The 21,190-nt window shown below is 50.2% G+C and overlaps 1 protein-coding gene across 1 annotated transcript; it reads left to right on the top strand.

Moving 5' to 3' along the window:
- The first annotated feature begins 1,001 nt into the window (after nucleotides 1–1,001).
- On the top strand, nucleotides 1,002–12,028 carry GDF6 (growth differentiation factor 6). The gene is made up of 2 exons (XM_021543264.3): nucleotides 1,002–1,451; nucleotides 11,123–12,028. The coding sequence occupies exons 1-2, from the start codon at nucleotides 1,115–1,117 to the stop codon at nucleotides 11,971–11,973; spliced, it is 1,188 nt and encodes a 395-aa protein (XP_021398939.3). The 5' UTR covers nucleotides 1,002–1,114; the 3' UTR covers nucleotides 11,974–12,028.
- Nucleotides 12,029–21,190: the final 9,162 nt, after the last annotated feature.

The following is a 21,190-nucleotide window of genomic DNA, read 5'->3' as shown; positions in this document are numbered from 1 at the left end:
ACGCAGTGTCATGGTTCAGGCAGGAGGATGAGAAGGTGAAGGAGAAGAAAGTAGTGATCAGGACAGTAATGCAAGCATGTTATGCGTTGTCACGGCTGTGAACCCTAGCCAGGTGGTTGGATGAAACCACTGGAGAACTGACACCAGTTTTATGCTGAAGGACGCACCTCTGAAAAGCCAAATGAAAAGTGAAAAGTGAAAGCCAAATGAAAAGCCTCTGAAAAGTGGTGGGTGAATATCTGAATCCTTGTACATCTGCTCCACTGCTGTCTTTTGCATGCCCAGGACAAGGCAAATGTGTGCCCTGCTTTGAGGAATCTTTCCTGCCTGTCCCAGGTTACCCTGATTATCTTGACAATGCTGATTGCCCAGTAGTGCCCAGAGCTGCTTTTTGCCAGGCCCCAGCCTGCCACTGTGCTCCACTTGGGCTGGTCCCCTCTTGGTGGCCGATTTGCAGATTTTGAGACAAGGAGAATGGTCTCTGGCTCTTCCTATGCTTTCTCTTCCTTCTCTAATGGGTGTCAGGACCTGTCTCAAGGTTTCTAGCTAGATGAGCCCTGGCACATGCAAGGTGAGACCCTCACCTGCCACCAAATTCTCCTTGTTATAAGACCCTGCTTTGTGCCAAGTTTTCGGGCACATAGCCACGGGAATACAGACATCCTCAAGCAAAATCATTAGCATCACACGAATCTGCCCACACTCAAACCTGGAGAACCTGTGAGGCACCTGAACAGATGACAGCACCGCTGGGTTCATGAGAAGCGGCACCCGAGAGGTGGCAGCAAGACGCGCGGCATCTCTCCCCGGCCCTCGCGTCCGCTTCCCGCGTGGAGAACACAGCGGGGAGGGAGCAAAGGGACCCCGAGCCCCCGACCAGGGTGTCCCGCCCCGCCGCGGACCGCCCCGCGGGGGCGCGCTGGGTGCCCCCACGGGGCGGTGCGCGGCGGGGCGGGACCCGCGGGGCGGGGCGGGCGGCCGCGGGCCGAGCCCGCCCGGGTGCAGTCGCCGCTCCGCGCCGCGCCGCCGCGCAGTCCCCGCGCCGCTCCGTGGGCCGCCGGAGCCGCACGTCGGGCCGCCCTCCTCTTCCTCCCTACCGCCGCCGCCTCTCGCTATGAATGCACGCCGGGCCCTGCTCTCCGCCGCCTTGCTCGCCAGCCTCCTCTGGGATTTACCTTGCTGCCTCCCGGCTTCCCTCCCTGCCTCCTCGGAGCTCGCAGCCTTCTCCAAAGGTGGTCGCAGCCGCAGAGTGCCGCGGTCCCCACGGGAAAACCGCCCGCGGCAAGGGGGACACGCCATGAACCGGGCGCTCCCGCGGGCGGAACCCCACGAGTACATGCTGTCTCTGTTCAGGACTTACTCTATCGCGGAGAAACTGGGCATCAACGCCAGCTTTTTTCAGTCGTCCAAATCCGCCAACACCATCACTAGTTTTGTCGACAGGGGACGAGGTAAGTTCTGGCCCCCCACGCCCCTTACGTTCCCCCCAGGGCTGCGGGTGTCCCTTTCCGCTGCGCTCCACGGTAGGAGGCTGCCGTGCTGCGGAGCGTGGTGCTGGGAGGTGGGGAGCGCTGTGCAGGGGCCACCGGTGCTGTTCCCCACTCCGGTGTTACAGGAAAGTGCAGATCCCTCGGTAAATTTGGAGTCGTGTTGTTTTATTCTAAAGCAAACGGCCCCGCGGCACTAAACCCGAGTCGAGGCAGTCCTAAGTGCTGCGTGCGAGAAACACGAGTGTTCCTCCCCGAATTGTCATGAGGTGGTGGAAAACACACCCCAGCTTCGCAGGCGGAATTTGGGTGTACATTCAACCTTGACCAAAAAAATTAAATACAGTTCTTCTGGTTTCTTTCCACCCACCGGAGAAAGGGTGGATCTTATCGACGCGGCTGCACGGCGAAAAGAAAGTTTAAACTGACCGAAGGCAAACATCTTCTGCCTGAGGCTGTTCTCGCCTCGGGTCGCGTTATCGGGGTTACCTGGAAGAGCCCCGAGCCCTTCCGAGAGCGCTGGGACTGGGACCGGCCGGCTCCACTTGCGGGGGTCAGCGTGCAGCCCAGGTGCCGCCCAGTACCGGGACTCAGCGAGGGGCGGCCGGACTTGACGTCTGCTCCGGGGCCGAATCCTTTGAGCTGTATGCGGGATTGGTCCTCATGCACCCCCGGGTCGGGATTGGCAGCGGGGCCCGCTACATCGAGCCGCAGAGCTTCCCGGGCAGCATCGGTGCCGCGGGGTTCCCGGGCCCCCTCCGTGACCTGCAGTCCCGGCCGGGGCCCTCCTGTGCTCCTCTCTCGCCGTCGTATCGCTCGTACTCGGGGCCACGGGTGCACATTTCTTGTCGATCCAGAGTAAAATTTCTCTTCCATAAAAACGCCCCCCGGCCCCTTTTATCCCCCCCCCCCCCCCTTTTCTCGTTACCCTGGTTGTGAGCCATTAAGAACAGACTAATTAACAGGTTCTTAATGAAGGTTGCGCTTTCATTGCTCCCTCTCTCTCACATTTGAAGACGCTCCCTCCCCTCCGTCCGCGCTTCCTCGGGCACTGGTGTACCTGCCGGGGGCTGGCAGCACCGGAGCCGGGGCAGCTCGTTGCCCTCCCGCCGTGTCCCAGCCGTTTTAGGGCAAAACACAGCGCCGGGAAAGTCACACGGCTCCCTGGAGCTGCAGAAGCCGATCGCCCTAAACAAAATCGAACCGAACCCAAACCGACCCCCTTTACCGCCTCCCCGAGCCGGAAGCTTCTCCCCGCCCACGGCACCCAAGGCTCAGCCCCTTGCCCCATTGCTACCCCTGGCTCGGGGGAGCTCTTTCCGCGGAGAGAGCTCGGCGGGGCTCTTCGCCTCCCGCCTCGGTGCCCATCGCGCCTCTCTGGGCTCGGGAGGACGCGTGGGAGCGCCCACTGTATGTGCCTCTGGCGGTCGGAAGCCCGCAGACGTTTTCGAGGGGAAATGGGACAAGGGGTTTTGCTCTCCGCCTTCGCCTTATGGGGGTTGTTTTCTTCGTCGCTGTTAAAAGCGGGGCTGGGGGAAAGAGGACTTCTTTTCTAGAAACACGGTTTCGAAAATTCAGCCGTCAGAAAGGAGCCTGGACCGCTCCCCCTGACGGAGAGGAAACGGGGTGCTAATTCTGCGAGCCGCAAGAAATGGAGTCGCGGTCGATATCATCTTATTCTTGATAACCAGAAGAAAGACAGTTAATTTAACAAATTTAGCTCATCTCGCTGTATGTGAGATTCTACTCCGAGGGAAGTGATTTGCTAACAGAAGTCCTGGTTTGATTAAGGAAAAGCCTCACTTTTCTCCATTGATTTTGATTTGATGTGTCACAGGCTGTGACCTTCTGCTGGACCTTCTGAGGGTTGCTTAGCATCAAGCCACTGATTGGAGTATTTCAACTCAGTGATCTAATTGAGTGTTCATGTCATAACATATCAAATATTGTCTAGTCTCCCATAATGAAGTGGACCAGCCGATGGCACATCACCAAAAAACTTCAAGAGAGCTTCCGTTCCTCTGAAGTGGTAGCTATTTTACTGCCCACCTCCCCGTGGGCTCCTAGCCCAGTTAATTGGCGGGCTGGAGTTGTGCTGATGATGAACAGTCTTTGCTTAGGGAAAGCGGGGAAGGGGGGGGGGGGGGGGACAGATTTTCTGTCACTTCATTTGCAGACAGTATAGCCGCCCAAATTGACCCAATTAGATGGGCTGCTCTTTACCTAAGCAGCAGCTCTGGGGGAGATATGACGGCGGCCGTCCCACCTGCCGCACGCTATCCTTCATGGCAGCATGTCGGGGGGACAGCAGCCCGCAGAGGACCGCGAAGCAACTTTTAGTCTTGCCGAGAAATCCCCTTCCCGTACGAGGCGGGCTGTGTGCCTGCGTGTCCGCGAAGAGCGTCCGGCGGGGCTCGGCACTCGGCTCCGACCGGCAGCAGCTCCCGGCCGCAGCAGTCCCGGGCCCGCCCGTCCCACCGCCTTCCGAGGCTGCGGAGCAGAGCGCTTCGGTGCAGCCAGCGACAGCCGCTTCCCTTTGCTTCGCTTATTCCCTTCTCGCTTGACGCTAATAAGATCGTTTTCAGGGTAGCGCGAGAGGGAGTGAAGACTCACTACTGATTAATACATATATAATTTTCCCCCCGTCGGTAGAAAAAGAGAGGAGAAAGGGGGGGAAAGGGTTTGTGATTCCCCGTTCTCCACCCCCTCCCGCCCCCCACTCGCTCCCCCTTGTTACGGTCGCAAGATCAGACAGGACCTAGCTGAATGTAGCAAAATTACTGTTGGCACATGAAGTAACTCATTAAAACGCAGATGGTGCTCTCACTGGCCTCAGGACCCCCAGCATTGGAGCTCCACAGTAAGGCAGGACAATTAGGAGCTGCAAGGACTCCACCAGGCAGGGGAAGGGAAAAAAAAAAAAAAAAAAAAAAAGAAAGAAAGAAGAAAAAAAGAGAGCGGGAGGGAGCTGGAGAAGGGAGTTATAAACAAGCGATCCCACAGCTAGCAAGAAACGCGGCATGACTGGGAACAAATCGAAAACAAAAAAGAAATAGCTGGAGTGCGAGGGAGCACGATTTTCGAAAGGATCTCCGTGGGAAGGGATTGCCACGAGGGCCGGCTGCGGCGAGTGCCCCTTTTGTGTCTGAAGAGCTGCCCGCAGCACCGGCACCAAGGCAGGGCTCCCGCATACGAAATGCCGCGATCCGCGCCTAAGGGACGGGGAAATCGAAATAGGTCAAGATCGTCTCCTTTTTCCCTCCGCGTTTTGTTAATGCAGTTTCGCGTTCCAGTTGGAAGGCAGCTGATTCCGATGGGCAGGGATCCGAACATCGTTATTTTGCTCTTGACATGAGGGTGGCGAATAGACGGCTAGGACGAAAGGGGGATCTCGTGTACAGAAACAGAAAATGGCCCGGCTGTACATGCGGCAGAGGAAAAGAGTGTAAATCTCACTTGAAGTTAATCTAGTACAACATATTTATGCAAAACAGCGGGTTTCTGGGTGGACCGAAAGCTGCAATGTAGTGTAATCTGTGCAGCGCCTTTGCCCAAGCAGTGTTGTCGTTGGCAGAAGGAAAATGAAATATAAACGGGGAAGTATTTTAATAGGAGAGGAGGGAATTCACAACTGTTAATTATTTGGTGACCTTGTATTCGATTTGTTTGAGCCCCTTATAAAAACACTAATGCAGACCAGACGGCCGGAGCGCGGCAGCGAGCTGCCGCTCCTCATCCCCGCCGTGCACCCGGGAAAGGAGCGAGCGGCCCGGCCCGGCCCGGCCCGGCCCGGCCCGGCCCGGCGGGGCCTCCGCGGCCCCGGAGCCGGTGGCGGGGGGCGGGCGGGGAGCGGGCGGCGGCTCCGCGCTGCCTGTGCCGGGAAGTGTTTCGGGGTTGGTGTTTCGCCCCCCGCCCCGCGGGAGCTGCGGGAGAGAGCGGAGCGCGGGGTGGGGGCGCAGGCGGAGAGGAGCGCAGCGTCCCCTCGGCGGCTGCAGCTGCACCTCTCGCCGCTCCCCAGCGAAAATGGGGGCTGTCGGCGGGGGGAGTATTTTTTGGTTTATCTCTCGTTTGTTTGTTGTCCCTGGAGAAGGCGTGGGGGCTCGCGCATGCAGCTCCGCGGGACGGGAGGGCGGTCCGGGGAAGCGGCTCCGGGACCTCCGTAGATCCGGCAGCTCGGCGGGGCGGTGCGCTGCCGCGGAGCCGCTTTGCTAACAGGGCGAGTAATTAACGCCTATCAAATTATTCCAGTGGCTCATTTCGGACCTGGTCCTGATTTTTTTCGTTATTACTATTATTTTTTAAATCCAGAGACCCTCCTGCGGGGCTTGCTAAGAGGCTACATTGTTTTGTTTTGTTTTGTTTTGTTTTGTTTTTGGAGGTGGGGGACACGTGGGGAACGGAGGTCCGAGGTCTCCGCCTCGGAGCTGTGGAGTTTCCGCCGCCCGCGGGGAGATGCTGTGCCGCAGTTGGGCTGGCCCCAACCGGCAGCCGAGTGGCCCGCGGGGAGAAAATCCGGCGCAGGCCAGGGCCACTCTGTGCTGGGCACGGCCGCGGGGCGCCTCGCCCTCCTCATTTACCTCCTCCCTTCATGGCAGAAAAAAAACCCAAAAACGGTCGGTCGGAGAAAACCCTCCTTTCCTTGCGATTTCGGGGCAGGCTGAAACTGAGGGTTGGAGTCCTCTCGTGCCTGAAGTCTGATTTATGAGCGAAAGGGGGTGTTTCAGTCTTTGCTAGTTATGGCGAGATCTGTATGCTGTCTTGCTGTATCTTAGCGCTTCCACATTTACCACTCAGAAATATCTTCGCTTAATTTCTTAGCTCCAAGTGCTGAGAATATTCAAACCGATTTTCTCAACACGAATAATTTCGGAGGAATTATTTCTCCTCCATCGAAGTGTTTCGGGTAGCGTAACCGCCGCAAATGGGGAAAGGGAAAGATACTGTGTTAAGGTCTGTTACAGCAGGTAGAAACCCCACAAGGAAGCTCCTGTCCGCCTCGGCGCATCTCCTGGGACGATGCCGACAGCCGAGCGCCCGGATCCTTGTGGGACGTCCCGCGGGTGTTGCAGCGATCCCTCTGTGCCCGAGGGCCGAGAGTGGCCCGTGGAAAGTGGGGAGGTGGCGGCGAGAGGGAGAGTGGGGCAAGGGCAGGCAGCCTTCCCGGAGCAGGTACGGTACAGCGGTGATCAAAGGTGCATCACAGCCAGGTACCTCCCCACTCTGAGGAGAAAAACAAAAATAAAAAACAAACAAACAAACAAAAACCCACAAACAAACAAACAAACAAACAAAAAACCCAAACCAGCCCTCCAACAACCAGTTAGTGTTTTTTTGGCAGGATTGGGAATTGTTCCGAGGAAGGTGTGGTCTTTCTCGGTTACCCGATAATGAAGCTAACGATACATTTAAATCTAATCACTGGGTGTAATAAAAAACCGCGGCTAGGCAGGCGCTGGGAGATGTGGAATTGAAACCCGGGAAATACCACACATGGAGAGTCAGCCCCTTGTTTCCACAGCTTGGGTAATGCTCCGAAAGAAATACCTGTCAGCCTTGCGACTCCGCAGACAACGTGTGGACAGACCTTCGCAATTAGGGACAATATATGTTTTAATTTCCAGATTATTGTTGTGCGAGTGTCTGCAAAGTGTCTTTAAACTGAAAATGTGCTTTTGGTTTGCGAATTTAAATATGGCTTGAAAGAGAATTTGGGAATGGGAAAATTCTTCTTGAATGTGGTTTGGGTATAATTTGCAGTGATGTAAAGTTAAGATCTGAGCCCTGATGAATTGGCTGGGAGCCCAGTACCTGATCTGCCATGAAAAGGGAAACTTTGTGTAGCCTTCGTTAACCCCCGTCTCTCCTCAAAGACCAGACTGCGGCGAGAAAGCGACCCGGGAAACAGGAGAGGCTTCACACAGGGAATTGAGGGAAGAGTCCCAGCCGATTCATTTAGCTTTGGAGATGCTGAAACCGCAGCCACCGCACCGCGAAGGATAGCGTGGGGGAAGGTGGGCGGGGGCCCGGCGCGGCGCCCCCGGCCCGGCCCGGCCCTGCCCTACCCGGTCCTTCCGCGGGGGCACCGGGCACGCCGCTGAACGGCGTGCACACACGGCAGAACGGAGTAGGACTGCTCTCTTCCATCCGCCACTGACACATTCTTAAATTTCAGATACACCTACTCCCTCCTTCTGTCCTTCCTTCTGTCCCTCCTTCCCGCTCCTAATATTTTATTTTCGCCCGAAATAAAAGAATAAACTACGGAGAGTCGAAACAGAACAAATACTTACTGCGGACCCAACATTCATCTACATTAACGCTACAAATATAAACACACCTTTCCAGTGTATTTTCTGCAATGTGGCTTTCCCCAGCCCAGCTGGGATGACTTTGCTGTTCGCACCAAGTATTTCGGAAACGGGAATATCTGTAAGAACAACTTCAGCTGGCCTGAGAAAAAGGCAGATCTCGAGCTGGCTGTTAGAAACCCCGGGTTTCACCGCTCATTGGGTTTAAAGGAAAACTGAAGAGGACAAGCCCCTATCCGCGGTGCACTGCTCACAGGAAGAGAGAGGGACAGTCAGGGTGTCCCCACGCCGCTCTGCTGCCGCTCTTTGTGTGCTAGGAAGGCAGCAGCTTCGCTGGAACAAAGGGTCCCCAACCTAGACCCGTGTCTCCCCGTTTTGTGGAGGTTCTGGAGATCCTGCTTTCCCTCCCCACCCTCTGCTGCTTTTCCCACCCTCTCGACTGCGCTGGGAGCGAGCCAGTACTGGTTTAGGATTATGTATTCATCTGGAATTATTAGGTTACAAGAGTGAATAAATAACGTTTATCTGATCGGATTCAAAGCTGCTTATTTGAAACAACCGGCAGCCCTGCCCCTTTCCCTGCCCTCCCGAGAGAAGCACGGGAGCCGGCAGCTGCCTGAGCCAGTGGGACTTTTTCAGCACACTTTTTCGGTGCTGCTGAAGCCCGTCTCAGAGATTAGCTTGACTGGGGGCACATTTCTCTGCAAATCGGCTGTGTCACCAGCGTGCCATGCAACCCGGATCAGCCGTACAACACCCCAAACCCTCGCCAAACTGTAGTCTCAAAAGATGCTGCTCGGGGAGCATCCCTGAGCAAGCCTTTTGGCACCCACAGTGCCGGAGCTGGTTTCCTTCAACACCGCCGGGTGACAAGGGTCTGCAGCCCCTTTAAAACCCATTTTCAGCAGCGGGGACATGTGGGAGATTCAGCCTCTCGCTGCTTCCCTCCCGTCTAAGCTTCATGCCTGGATGTTACCCCCGAATGGGATTATTTCCTGCTCCGCGCCAGGTCACCTGCGTGATGGTTCCTCGGGAAGGGGAGAGGCGCTGCTACCTTCGTGTCCCCTCGTCCCTTGGGGAAGGGCTGCCCTTTCCCTGAAAGCTGAGACTGCCGGGCAGTGCTGCCTTGCTCTTGCACCCCGATAGAGGTAAGGGGGGCCCCAGGACCATGGCCCTGGCCAAGAATAAGATAAGGAGGAGTGTGTGTGAGGGGGCATCTGCTCCGGAGGGACAGCGGCCGGGAGGCAGCACTCTTCTCACCCCCCACCCCGTGGCGACTGGGAGTATCAAAGAGAGTGAGCATCTCTCTCTGGAACGAAGCGTGACACCCGCCTCTCCATCCCCTAAGCAACGAGAGCGATTAAAAGCGAATCAGTGCTCAGGCCCGGCTCTGTCTACATCCCGAAGCTGGGAATAGCCGCAGAGGAAGATGCTGATCTAGTTTCCTCGACGGTCGCTGGAGCCCTTGAACGAAGGTCTGAGGCATCTCGGCAGGCCAGGAGATCGGTCTACGCCCTGTCGGATGCCCAGGTATCTGACAGATGTTGGATGCAGGAAAAAACCTCCAAGACGACAAGAAAGAGGAGAAGGAGGAGGAGGACCTGTGCGTTTTTTCTTACCCGAGGGCTCATCCGCTTTTCTCTGAAGCTTCCAGGATCCCGTTGAAGGAGGAGACAATGATACCAGAGATCTCCTGAGCTGTTGGACCCTCCTCCTGCAACCACGTGCACCTCAGCCCATGACCTGCGTCTGTGAAGGAAGGGTAGAACTACCCCCAGGCGCCCCCAAAACCCACAGGAGACTCATGGACCGAATCCTGGTCTGTACTTGCAGTGCTGATGAAACAGTCCAGCACCTCTAGGCAGCTCCCGATGGGTTTCACTTTTATTTTCACAGCTCGATAAAGCAGCTGTTGTCGTCACCTGGACTGTGACGACATTTTTCGGGCTCTGCTCGTGTTTTTTTTCAGTCTCCTCCCGCACTCCCTGAGCGGGATGCACGACCAGGCTGCCTCTCAGCCCTCGCTGGGAAGGAGAAGCCCCACCGCGAGGAAACAGACAAGCCTGAAGTCGGAGGCGGAGACAGGGATGCGAAAGGCCGGGGTTCAGATTTTCCGGGATTGCCTGAAAGGCAACGATTCCGCATCGCTCCCGCCGGCGCGCAGCCCCGGGGAGGCGGGGAAGCTCCGGCTCGGGAACTGCCTCTCCTTGCTGACTCCCAGTGCCACGCCGGGCGAGGCGGGGACCGCGGCTGTGCCGCGGCCGCCTGGCTGCGGGAGCCGGGCAGGTGTGCGGGGCCCGGCGGGCGCCCAGCCCCGCAGCCGGAGATGCCCATGCGTGGGTGCGCGGCACGGTCCGGGCGGGCGCGGGGCCTCCCACGGCGGCTCCCTTCGGGGCAGGTCTTTTTCCCAGCAATTCCCGCTGTCCCTGCTGCACTCCACGCTCCATCTCCCTGCTGACGTCTAGGGGAACACGCAGCGGCGCAGAGCGGCTGTCGAGTGTGCTAATCCGCACTGATTAACTGCACGTTAATCCGCATTGATTTTTTACATCGCCGTAGCGCGTTTGAAGGTTTTGGTTTGCATAAATCATCCGCTTGTCTCTCCTGCCCCGCAGGGGGTTCCCAGAGACCTGTCAGGTAGAGCCGAGGTTTTGGAACATACTGATTAGGAATCGTAATGACCTTTGATATCGATAAATAACAGGCGGGTGTGCATTTCTTTAGTCTGTTTCTACCCCTGGTGTGGGCTGATTTTGGAAAAACGGAGAGGGGCTGCTGAACAGAGGCTCCAGTGACACTTTTACTATAGAAATCTACACAAGCTTTACTAGCTTCTGGGAAAACACAGGGGCTTTGGGAATTTTTGTATTTGCTGGGTTGTAAACATTTTATTGGAAAGCAGCTCAGGGGAATCTGGTTTGCTTTTTGTGCTGCACTTTGTACACCGATGTGTCAAAAAAGAAGTCCAGGTCTTCCTTAGAGGAGAACGAACAGATACGTGTATATGGGGCTGATAGGCAGAGGATGTGCGTGGAGCAGGGTCTGCCTGTAGTCCTGGAGAGCTGTCTTCTGTCTGGTGCGGGTTCTTCCATACTTCCTTTCCTTTCCATATTCTTCCTTTTCCTTTCCATATTCTTCCCTTCTCCTTCTGCTTCCTTCTCCTCTCCCTACCCTCCCCCGGTCCCGGTCCGGCTGGGGGTGGGGGGCGAGGCAGGCAAAAGCGGCCCCGGCCGGGCAAGCCGGCGGCGCTCCCTCCCTCTCCCGCCTCAGAGACCTCTCGGCAGATCCCCCCGAGCGCAACTGACTGTAATTATTTTTATCTCGCAGACGATCTCTCGCCCGCTCCCTTGAGGCGGCAGCAGTATGTGTTTGATGTGTCGACCCTCTCGGAGACGGAGGAGCTCGTGGGGGCCGAGCTGCGCCTGTTCCGCCGGGCCCCCCGGGGCCGCCCGCCGCCCGCCGCCCCGCTGCACGTGCAGCTCTCCGCCTGCCTCTCGCCGCGACCGCTGGACTCCCGCGCCCTGGACCCGCGGGCGGCCTCGTCCGCCGGCTGGGAGGTGTTCGACGTGCGGCAGGGCCTGCGGGAGCAGCGGCCCTGGAAGCGGCTGTGCCTGGAGCTGCGGGCCTCGGCGGACCGCGGGCCGCGGCGCTGGCTGGACCTGCGGGGCCTGGGCTTCGCGCGCCGGCCGCGGCCGCCGCAGGAGCGGGCGCTGCTGGTGGTCTTCACCCGCGCCCGGCGGCGGAGCCTCCTCGGGGAGCTGCGCGCCGAGCTGGGCGCACCCCCGCCGCCCGCTGCCCGCCGCCCGCCGGCCCGGCGCCAGCGCCGCACCGCCTTCGCCAAGCGGCACGGCAAGAAGTCCCGGCTGCGCTGCAGCAAGAAGCCGCTGCACGTCAACTTCAAGGAGCTGGGCTGGGACGACTGGATCATCGCCCCGCTGGAATACGAAGCCCACCACTGCGAGGGCGTCTGCGACTTCCCGCTGCGCTCCCACCTGGAGCCCACAAACCATGCCATCATCCAGACCCTTATGAACTCCATGGACCCCGGCTCCACGCCGCCCAGCTGCTGCGTCCCCACCAAACTGACCCCCATCAGCATCCTCTACATCGACGCGGGCAACAACGTGGTGTACAAGCAGTACGAGGACATGGTGGTGGAGTCCTGCGGCTGCAGGTAGCGGGCGGGACGCCCCTCGGCGGCAGCCGGGTCTGCGTCTGGCGGAGGTGCGACGGCAGCGGCGAGCGGGGCCGCCGTCCCGCGGCCGGCCGAGCGCGGCTGGGGCGGAGGGGCGGGCGGCGGCCCGGCGCCGGGGTTCCGCGGCGGCTGCCCGCGGCGGCGGCGGGGGCTACGGCAGCGTCGGCCCGCCGCTGCCGGCGGGGAAGGGCGAGCGGGCCGGGTAGGCGGCGAGGCCCCCTCCCGGTCCCTTCCCCGCTCCCCTCTCCTCCCCCGAGGTTTATCTGGCGATCTGTCCTCCTCCCTCCAAAGGTGAAGGCAATTTACCAAGTACAAAAAGAGTCGGGGGAGGGAGAGGGAGCAGACTGATCCCTCTCTCTGAAGTTGCTCTGAAGAGGGCTGTTTCATTTCTGCCCTCTCTCTTTCACATTCCTGCAAGCTTACCAGCCAGAAATAGCCTACGCCCCCCCCCCCTTTTTTTCTCTCTCCCCCCAAGGGGAAAAAAAAAAACAAAGAGGAAAAGGAGGGAAAAAAAAAAAACCAACAAACTGGGAGTTGCTTAAGATTGTAATTATCAGCTAGGTTTTATTTTAAGACAGCAAACTGTGAAGAGAAAAGTGTACAGAAAGCACAACCGGGGTGGATTGGAAAGGAAATTGCTTCGGGTCCCACGAAGAGTTCAAGGATGTCATTGCCAGGTCTCTGGGTAGCTGTGTCTCGGCGGCCCTCGCAACTTGCAGCAGTATTATATGCAAACGTTGTGCTGGAAAAGGCGTTCTATGTAAGATTTCTGTTTATTTCCCACCTTTGGTCTCATCTGTGGCTTCACCTGAGGAAAGTGCACTTCGAAGCTCTGCCTAGCCCTTTCTTAATGTAATTATTATGTTCGTAGTTTCATGCTTTCCCCCACCGATTTCTAGAATTGTTGGCTTATCTGGTATTGCAGAGCTACAAACTTGTGGAAAAAGATAAAAAAGAGAAGAGAATAATAATATAAAATGCTAATAAAAAGACTCGACCAGGAGCATTAATTTAAAATGCACATTTTGCTTTGGATGCACTGTTGTTCATGTAAAAGTTGTAAATATTTGTTTATTTAAACAGACTGAAAAGTGCAAAATGGAGATGAACAACATACATTTCTTTTTTAATGTGCAAAACATGATATGCACTCGAAATGTTATAATTTCTAATATTTTTAAAAGTTTATATTTGAGTTGTACAGAATTAAGCATTTATCAAATATTTCATCCTTAGTTAACATTATCACTTCCTTAAGATATTATTACAAGATTTTAATTCTGTGCTAATAATGGAGAAAATAATTTTTTTTACTGTCTACCTCAATATAATGCAAGTATTTACAACTCTAAAGTTATCTGAGGTAAATTAATATTCAGAACATTTTTACAATACACCTTTACTGGACGGTACTACAACTATTATTGTATTATTAAACATTTTTTTTTCCAAAAAGTCAGCTTGCTTTTATATGTTCTATTATTTGATTAAGTAATTCTGAGTTCTCAAGTAAATACTGGCTCTGATTCTAAAATGCTGCGGAGTTGAGTTGGATCAAGTGCCACTTGAAGGCGCACCTAAAGCCATTCCTCCTGTCTGAAGACTTCTTGTACTCTCACAAGATCTTTAGTTTCGTCTTTGGTTTATGCCAGTGGCATAAAGCTGCATTGTGTTTTTATGCAATTTATGCAATGATTATTGTAAGTGGGAGAATGCATTAAGGGGAAAAATTCAGGCAAACGTTTGTAAATCTCATCTGTATGGGGGACGGTAATATACACTGTATGATGATGATGATGAGCAAAAGACAATGAATGTTTTATAAATTATATTTATTTTGATGCAATGGGTAATATATTTATTAAATATTTCCTGGCTATCTCTTAGATAATGAAGAACTATTCAATGAGTAGCTGTTTCAGTAAGAGAAGGATCCTCTCTCAGTGATGCATGCAGAGGTGGTTACAGGCAGCTTGGGGGCTGTGAGCCGCACTCTCAGGGAAAAAAATAAAAGCCTCATCTTATATGCAGAAGGGCTGAAAGAGCTGCTCACCTTGTGGAATGTGTTTGAAAACAAGGTTCCTTTCATGGAAAGTGGAATTTTTTTGCCATATCACAAGATCTGATCCCACACGTTTTTCTCTGACCAGCTTTCACTCCCTTAGACTGGTGCTTGAACAAAAGGAGTGCAGAATCGGGCCCCAGTGTTTGAATAGCAGCAGCTGAGTTGGTACAACTACCAGAGGAATATTGCTTTCTAGTACTTAATAGTACTTAATAGTGTTTCAAGTTTGTTACTAATAGTAGATTTAGAAATTATAGCTGAAAAAAGGCTTTGGTTCTAAAGCCAGGTTCACCATGTGCAGTTCTGACTGGTGTAAACTTTGGTTGCTGTTCTGACCACACCAGTTCAGTCTTCTGCTGTGGATCAAAACTCTGCTTTCTTTATGAGGGAAAGAATGGGCAAATGATGTCCAATAAGCTGCAATATACACTCTGAGGAAAGGTAAATGAGATATGTAAGACATTGTCAACTGGAAATGAACATGATGTAAAATACGAAATTTTACAAAATTGTCAGCTAGAGAAGGCTGAATGAATAATCTCTTTATTTTGCTGTCTATTGAGCAAATGAATTATTGTGTGTACAGACAATGCTTTGGCTAAAACCATACACTGAGAGTTTCAATGCAATTTCCTTTCCGTGTAAAAACCAATATCGCTTCTGTTGCAAGCCCATTCATCACACGCATGGTGGCAATCTGTGCTGTTACTGAGTTGTCCTTTCTGCTCCACCTCAGACATGGCTTTGGGGAGCTTCATCAGACAAAGTTCAACTGTGGGAGGCCTAAGAAAGCTTCCATCAAAGGAGTTGTTAAAGAGGCAACGTTTTTCTCTCCTGGGTGTACTGTGTAGTGCAGTTTGTACCTTCTTCTACACTAGCTGAATTTTGGTAACTTCTTTAATGGCCAGAAAATGTTTGAAAGCCCTTTGTCCCAAATGCCTGTGGTTGCTAACCTCAGAGAGGAGTGGAGAACCAGAAAAAAGGCAAAGATAGTTATAAACTGCAGTATCTGCTTTGGAGGCGCACCTTTTGGATATTGCTTATTGAAGCAGAGAAAACATTGGCCTTTTGCAGCACGTGCTCTGGATGATATACATAATATAACATTATCTGAACCCATTTTGGCAAGTCTGCTATTCCTAAAGATGGGATCTCTGCTCACTTCCTTTTTTAGGTCTGCAGTATTTTGCACAAATCTAAAAAGGAGCAATATTGTGCTGAGAGGGAGAAGTGAATAGATACAGCAAAGCTGATGGTATTTCTTTCCTTACACTTCCTGTCCTCCGTCCTCTCTCCTGCCCTCCCCACTGCTGTTCCCGCAAGAGATACCCAGTAAATTGAAAATGTAACAAAAAAAATACCTGTAATTATTTTATTGGCTTTTTTGCTACAAATACTGCAAGCCTTTGTTACAGAGAGATCCAAATATGGAAATGCAGTGGATACACAGCTCAGATCTCTTTGTCCTGCCAAAGTAATATGAAGTTTCTTTTCCATTTCTCAACTCCCCGTGCTCAAAATCACATTTCAAAAGGAAATTATTTCTTTTATTATGTTGCTGGCCAGAAGGGGGAGCAGAATCTATGAAACAGTGGGATTAGACAACAAGGGACAGAAGACAGCTGAAGTTGGTCTGGCTGATGGTGTGATACTTATCAACAGACATTATACAATTCATCCATCACACTGGCTGTGCTGCTCAAGCACAAGAAAATCACTGACTCATCTTTGAAGTATAGTTATGCATTGGAACAAATTCTGAGTACATGAATGAAAAAAACAGCATGAGACAAGCCCTTTTATAAGTAAGCTCATTTTGGACCACAGATGCTCTCTTACATTTACTTGTCAGAGCAGCATGTTTTTGAAATTTTTTTTTTTTTTTTTTTTTTTTTTGTTTGTGGGCAGAAAAGCTGGAAATTCCCCACGAAGAGCAGATCCAGTCTTCCTGCTTGTTATCTCCATGTAGATGAGAGGCTGGTCTGTTTACTGCATCTATAAAATAAGCATGCTGATTTTTTACAACTCTGTGTTTAACTTCAAATACTATTTGAGCTGATGACACTGTATGAAACCTCTTTCTTCATAAACTCTTATCTTTGCTTCAGAAGCACACCTGAAGCTTTGAGGAAATTGAGTGACTGAACTTCACCCTTGTCAGTCATTCATAGGCTGGGCAGCAGGACAGCAGGTATCAATAGCGTGTAATTTGTTCTCTCACATAGCAACCATGTGCTATAAAGGAGTTATTCCCCTAGAGCAGGGTCCTCTTGTCAGCATTCATCTATATTATGTGATTAGATTTCCAAATATTTGTTCTTGCTTCTTTGCAGTGTCAGACCCATTGTAAACTGAGGATGTTCCAGCTGTTCATAATTGTGAGGGAGGAGAATCAACATATTGTCCCTGCTACACTCATCACCTGCCTATTGCTTGATGACTGCAGCCTTCGAAATACCACTGTCTTAGTTAATATACATTACTACTTAGTGTATTATGCTGTTGGGAATTAGAAATGGTTCTCCAGAGGTTTTACCCAGACCTAATTTTGCACATCAGCCTGATGCAGAGAATGGGACTTCATATTTGCCTATGTGCTAGCATTTTGACAAAACTAGCATTTGTTTAAACTATGAGTGCTGTCAACCCCCTCTCTGGAACTGAGAAATCTGAAATTGGACTGTGGACCTTTATCTGATAAAACTGCTTTCCTACTAACAACTTTCTGCACCATTTTTTAGGAAGACCTTAGGGAGAATCTTCATCCTATGGAGCATTGTTACATCAGTGAAAAAAACATTGCTTTCCAGAATGTGAGAATTTTATTACTAGAGAAAAGTGAGTGAAAATACTCCTAGGATTGCAGAATTTGAGTGAGTGGGCAGGAGAGACCTCAGGTGAGTAAGAAAAGTAGAGGTCTGGTTGACAACTCATTGCTTTGGTGGAAATGGGAAATTGCAGGAGGGCCATAGAATGAAAGGGATAATGTAAGGGCAACCTGCCAAACATCTGAGATGTTTTCACTCTAATGGTAAGAGTATGGAGAATAAACAGGAAGAACAAGAAATCTTGGGACACAACAAAGGCTACAGTTTAATCAGCATCACATAGGCTCAGTGAAATAAATTGTGGCACTTCAATATTAGCAGAGAGAGTATAAACTGTGTAGGAAGTAGAGGCAGTAAAAAAGGGATGAGTGTTATCTGGTATATTAGGAATGTATAGAAGGCCAGAAAGAGGGAAAGACAGAGTGGTTGTAGATGAAACAGAGGAACAGTAAAGATTACTGAATGAGGAGGAGGCTGATGTCACATTTTTGAGCAACTTCTGGGAGTGTCCTGAGGATATGAGGTAGTGGTAATCTAACTTTATCTAACCAGATTACCTGCTGTCAGAAAATTCAAAAACCAACCAAACAAAACCTAACAGCACAGCACAGCATGTAAAGTTCCTCAAGTTTTTGGAATGTGTTTGGACAACTCTTTCTTTCAAAGTATTAAGGCAGTTATGCGAGATATGACCAGATAAGATATGGTAAATATGATTAATAAAGATAAACTTGCTAGAAAGCAATTTTAGCTCACGTGTCTGTGGAGGAAGAGAGCAAGACCAAATCACTCCTGTATGGCAGATTTCCTCACTTTGGGCAATTGATAGGGAAAGTTTTGAAGGGAGGAGCCAAAATGAGAAAGAATCTTAAGGAAACAGGCAGTTTAGAAGAAATCCTTAGTTAAAGGTCTCATAGGACCTATCCTGCTGGCAAGGAGGACAGCATTGGAGAAAATCAGGGGTCTGAGTTAAAACTTGTGTGGTTATCCGTTGACAAAACCCCATCATATAGAAAGTGATCAAAGACACTACTAGGATAAATTAAAGAGAAGGACTGAAGTATAAAGACTGCAAAAAGGAATCAGAAAAAGAAATTGGGAAAAAGGGAGAAGGATTATCACTGACAGAGTAGGCTGAAGTGTGAAACATCACCTTTGCAAGTAGTAGACAATATGAGAGGCTGAACACACTTAGGACTAGCAAGGTAACTGAAATGTAGCTCACAGAAGAGAAGTAAAGGAACCTTTGAATAAAGGGCATATACTCAGATTAGGAAGTCCTGGGGAAGTTTACCCTGGTATAGTTAAAGAACTAACCACAGGAATTTCTGACTAATAAGTGTATTTAAGAACACAGAGAAGATTTAAAGGGTACCAAGAATTGCAGACTAGACAACCTGTCTCAGATACCTCCAATACTTTGAGAATTACTGCAAAAAATTCAAGTGCTTCATAAAATAGCAACTGCAGAATGATAATGTGATAAAAATAACCAGTGTGAATTTATCCAGAACAAATCATATCTAATTAGTCCCATGTTCTTTTTGGTAAGAGTGACATGCAACTCAAGCATGTAACTTTCCAAAATTATTTTGCTACATTAAAGGGACAGTTTGGTATAAGTACAGTGAAATGTAATAGCAACAATATACAGCTAAGCACTTTATGCAAAAGATTACACTTAAGAAAGGATAACATCAAGCAAAATGTAAAAAAAACCAAACAAACTCTAGCTAATAATGCTCATACAAGAGAGAGTCTGGACTGTATACTGAAATGAGTTCTGAATACAAGATAATGAACGATTAATTTAGTTGCCCACAATATTCCAGAGCATAACAATTGGAATATTAGGTGTCAGAAGTATTTTGACATCTAGACTACTGAGGGCTCAGGTAAAGTGATGTGCCCAGTTTTAGGGATCGTGATCTAAGAGATCATTTTCTGGTATGTTCTAGATCATTAGTAGCCTACTGGCCACAGGCTAACATGACCTGGGACATCAATATATCTTACATAGTACCTATGTAAGACTCACTCAGGGCCAGCTTTTCTCTGTGTGTTCTGAAAAATGTTTTCAGTTACGTCTACCAGGGTGGGCCTTGCCATCAAAAGAGGTGGGAGTAGAGTTCCCAAGGTACTGTTGTGTGGAGAACTCTGCAGTGCCACAGTGCCTGAGATCTATATATCATAAAGTGCCTGACAGGAGAACTAAAAACTGTTACGTGCTCATCTGCAATTATCTCCCTTGAGATATACAGATCTGAATTTTCCTCTTGAAATGGGAAAAGGGGGATTTACTTTGGTAAACTGGACTGTACACTTTCTGGGATGTCATTAATACTGAGCAGAGTAGAATAAATATCTCTCATAACTTTATATAAGGCATTATGTTTAATGCAGCCAGATGAATGCCTCACAATGAGGGAGTCCCTTTGTTCACTTCCACTCAGATGGGGTCCGGCACTGGATGAGAGTTTCTTGTTGCCATCATAAACCAGACAATGGGTCATAGCATGAGAAAAATGTGCTTCTGTGAATTCACCAGGCACAAATTGCTGTTGATGCCAATTCTGGTCAAAAATGTCCCAAGCCTCAATCAGCCTAAAACCATTTATCTGCACTTCCCAGCAGATGTTATGCAGCCAGCTGTGTCCTACAGCTGACTCTGAAATACTTTTCAGAAACTAGATTTTGTGTCCTCAAGTTTTAATCTAACATTGCTGTTCTGTTTGTCATTTATTTCATATTGGTTCAGATGTGGAGCTCTGGAGAGGAGTCTTGGTGGTTACTGTGATCAGACAAATAAAAGCAATGAAAAATCTGGTCCATCTTGAACCAGAAACCCTGCAGACATGAGGGGAATCAGTTCTTTCTTGCATATGCAGGCCCTTGGCAAGTGGTGCTTATCAGCCCTCTTACATACATCTTTGATTAGTAAAGATGAACATCCACTATGACACAAGCTCCCAAATTATTTTTTGTTGTTGTTTTAGAGGGAAATAAATTACTATCATAATCTAGAACTGTAATTCTGTAAACTGTACTCCTGTCCCTTTTTGTCAATATTCTAAAAGCAGAATATTTTCATTAACAGTGCTAAAGTTGTAGTGACTCTTCTCTTTCATTTGGTTGCTCTTTTTGTTCTTTCAGAGTAGAGTCTAAAATCCTATTTAAATTGGGATGTATCTCTGCCAAAGGCTGTTTTGCTGGGAGAGAATGCAAACAAATTCATGACTGACAAAACAGGCAGCAGAGCCATGAAACATTGGGCATCTACTAAGTAGGTATAGCTGAAAGGTTTTGAGAGAGAAAGAGAAAATAAAGAAGTGTTCATCATGTAAGGACTTCTCAAGTGTTTCTGACTTCACATTTTGTCTCAGGAAGAAGGATACTCTTTACATTAAGATGAATGCCTAATATGGCAAGGAAGATGAGCTTGACCTGGGGCCATTAGAAGTCTAGCAGACAATTGGAAAGCAGTCCATTTGCTTGAAAAATGACAAAACCCATTTTTTTCTCTAATTATGAGAGCTATGGTATTCGAAATTGCTGAGTCACCTACTCTCTAGTTGCCACTTAAGTACCATGCTGTTACAGATGTGAGAGGTTCAGAGTAGCATAGAGAAAGCCAGGATAATATACTCCTGGGTATTATGTTTTGTACAGCTTGGTAGTCCTAGTGGGTTTGCAAATATTTCTTGCTCTGGGTTCTGCTCTGTTCTCTATCAACAACCACCGGGACAAATTCCTTGATGTGAAGGTAGAATTTGTTTCAGATGGAACAGCCCAGAGATAATGCCTTCTCCCTACAGCTTTGGCTTTGGGCTTTTCTGTTTGTGGCACAAGTTTTGCCAGAAGCTCTGAGGAATTTAGATTCACAGCCTAGCCAGAGGGTTTTGTTTTGTGTGAGGAAGTATATGCATTTGAATTCAAAGCAGATTGTTTTATGCAGTGTCAAATTCTGTGCAGATGGAACATGATATGATATGTTGAAGTGGGATATATAGCATATGGCTATAATTCAGGGAAACACATTTCTCCAGCTGGATACCTGCTATTGAGTTGGAAAACATGTGTCCTGCATTCTGGTAGGCTTCCACCAGAACAGTGAGAGGACATAAAAGACAGGTCATTCCTGGTATTGAGTATCAGCTAATACTTACATCTATTTCACTGGTTTCATAGTGCTGTTCACAATTAAGCCTCCTGTTATCACAGTGAGCATAGTGCAACTGAAAAAAAAAATAAATCTATTGCTGAGCTCTACACCCACAAGTACATATGGACAAGCCAACATATGCAAA

This window comes from Lonchura striata, chromosome 2 (assembly GCF_050655825.1).
Source record: "Lonchura striata isolate lonStrDom1 chromosome 2, ASM5065582v1, whole genome shotgun sequence".
NCBI lineage: Eukaryota > Metazoa > Chordata > Aves > Passeriformes > Estrildidae > Lonchura > Lonchura striata.
This window is presented reverse-complemented; position numbering and strand designations above follow the sequence as displayed.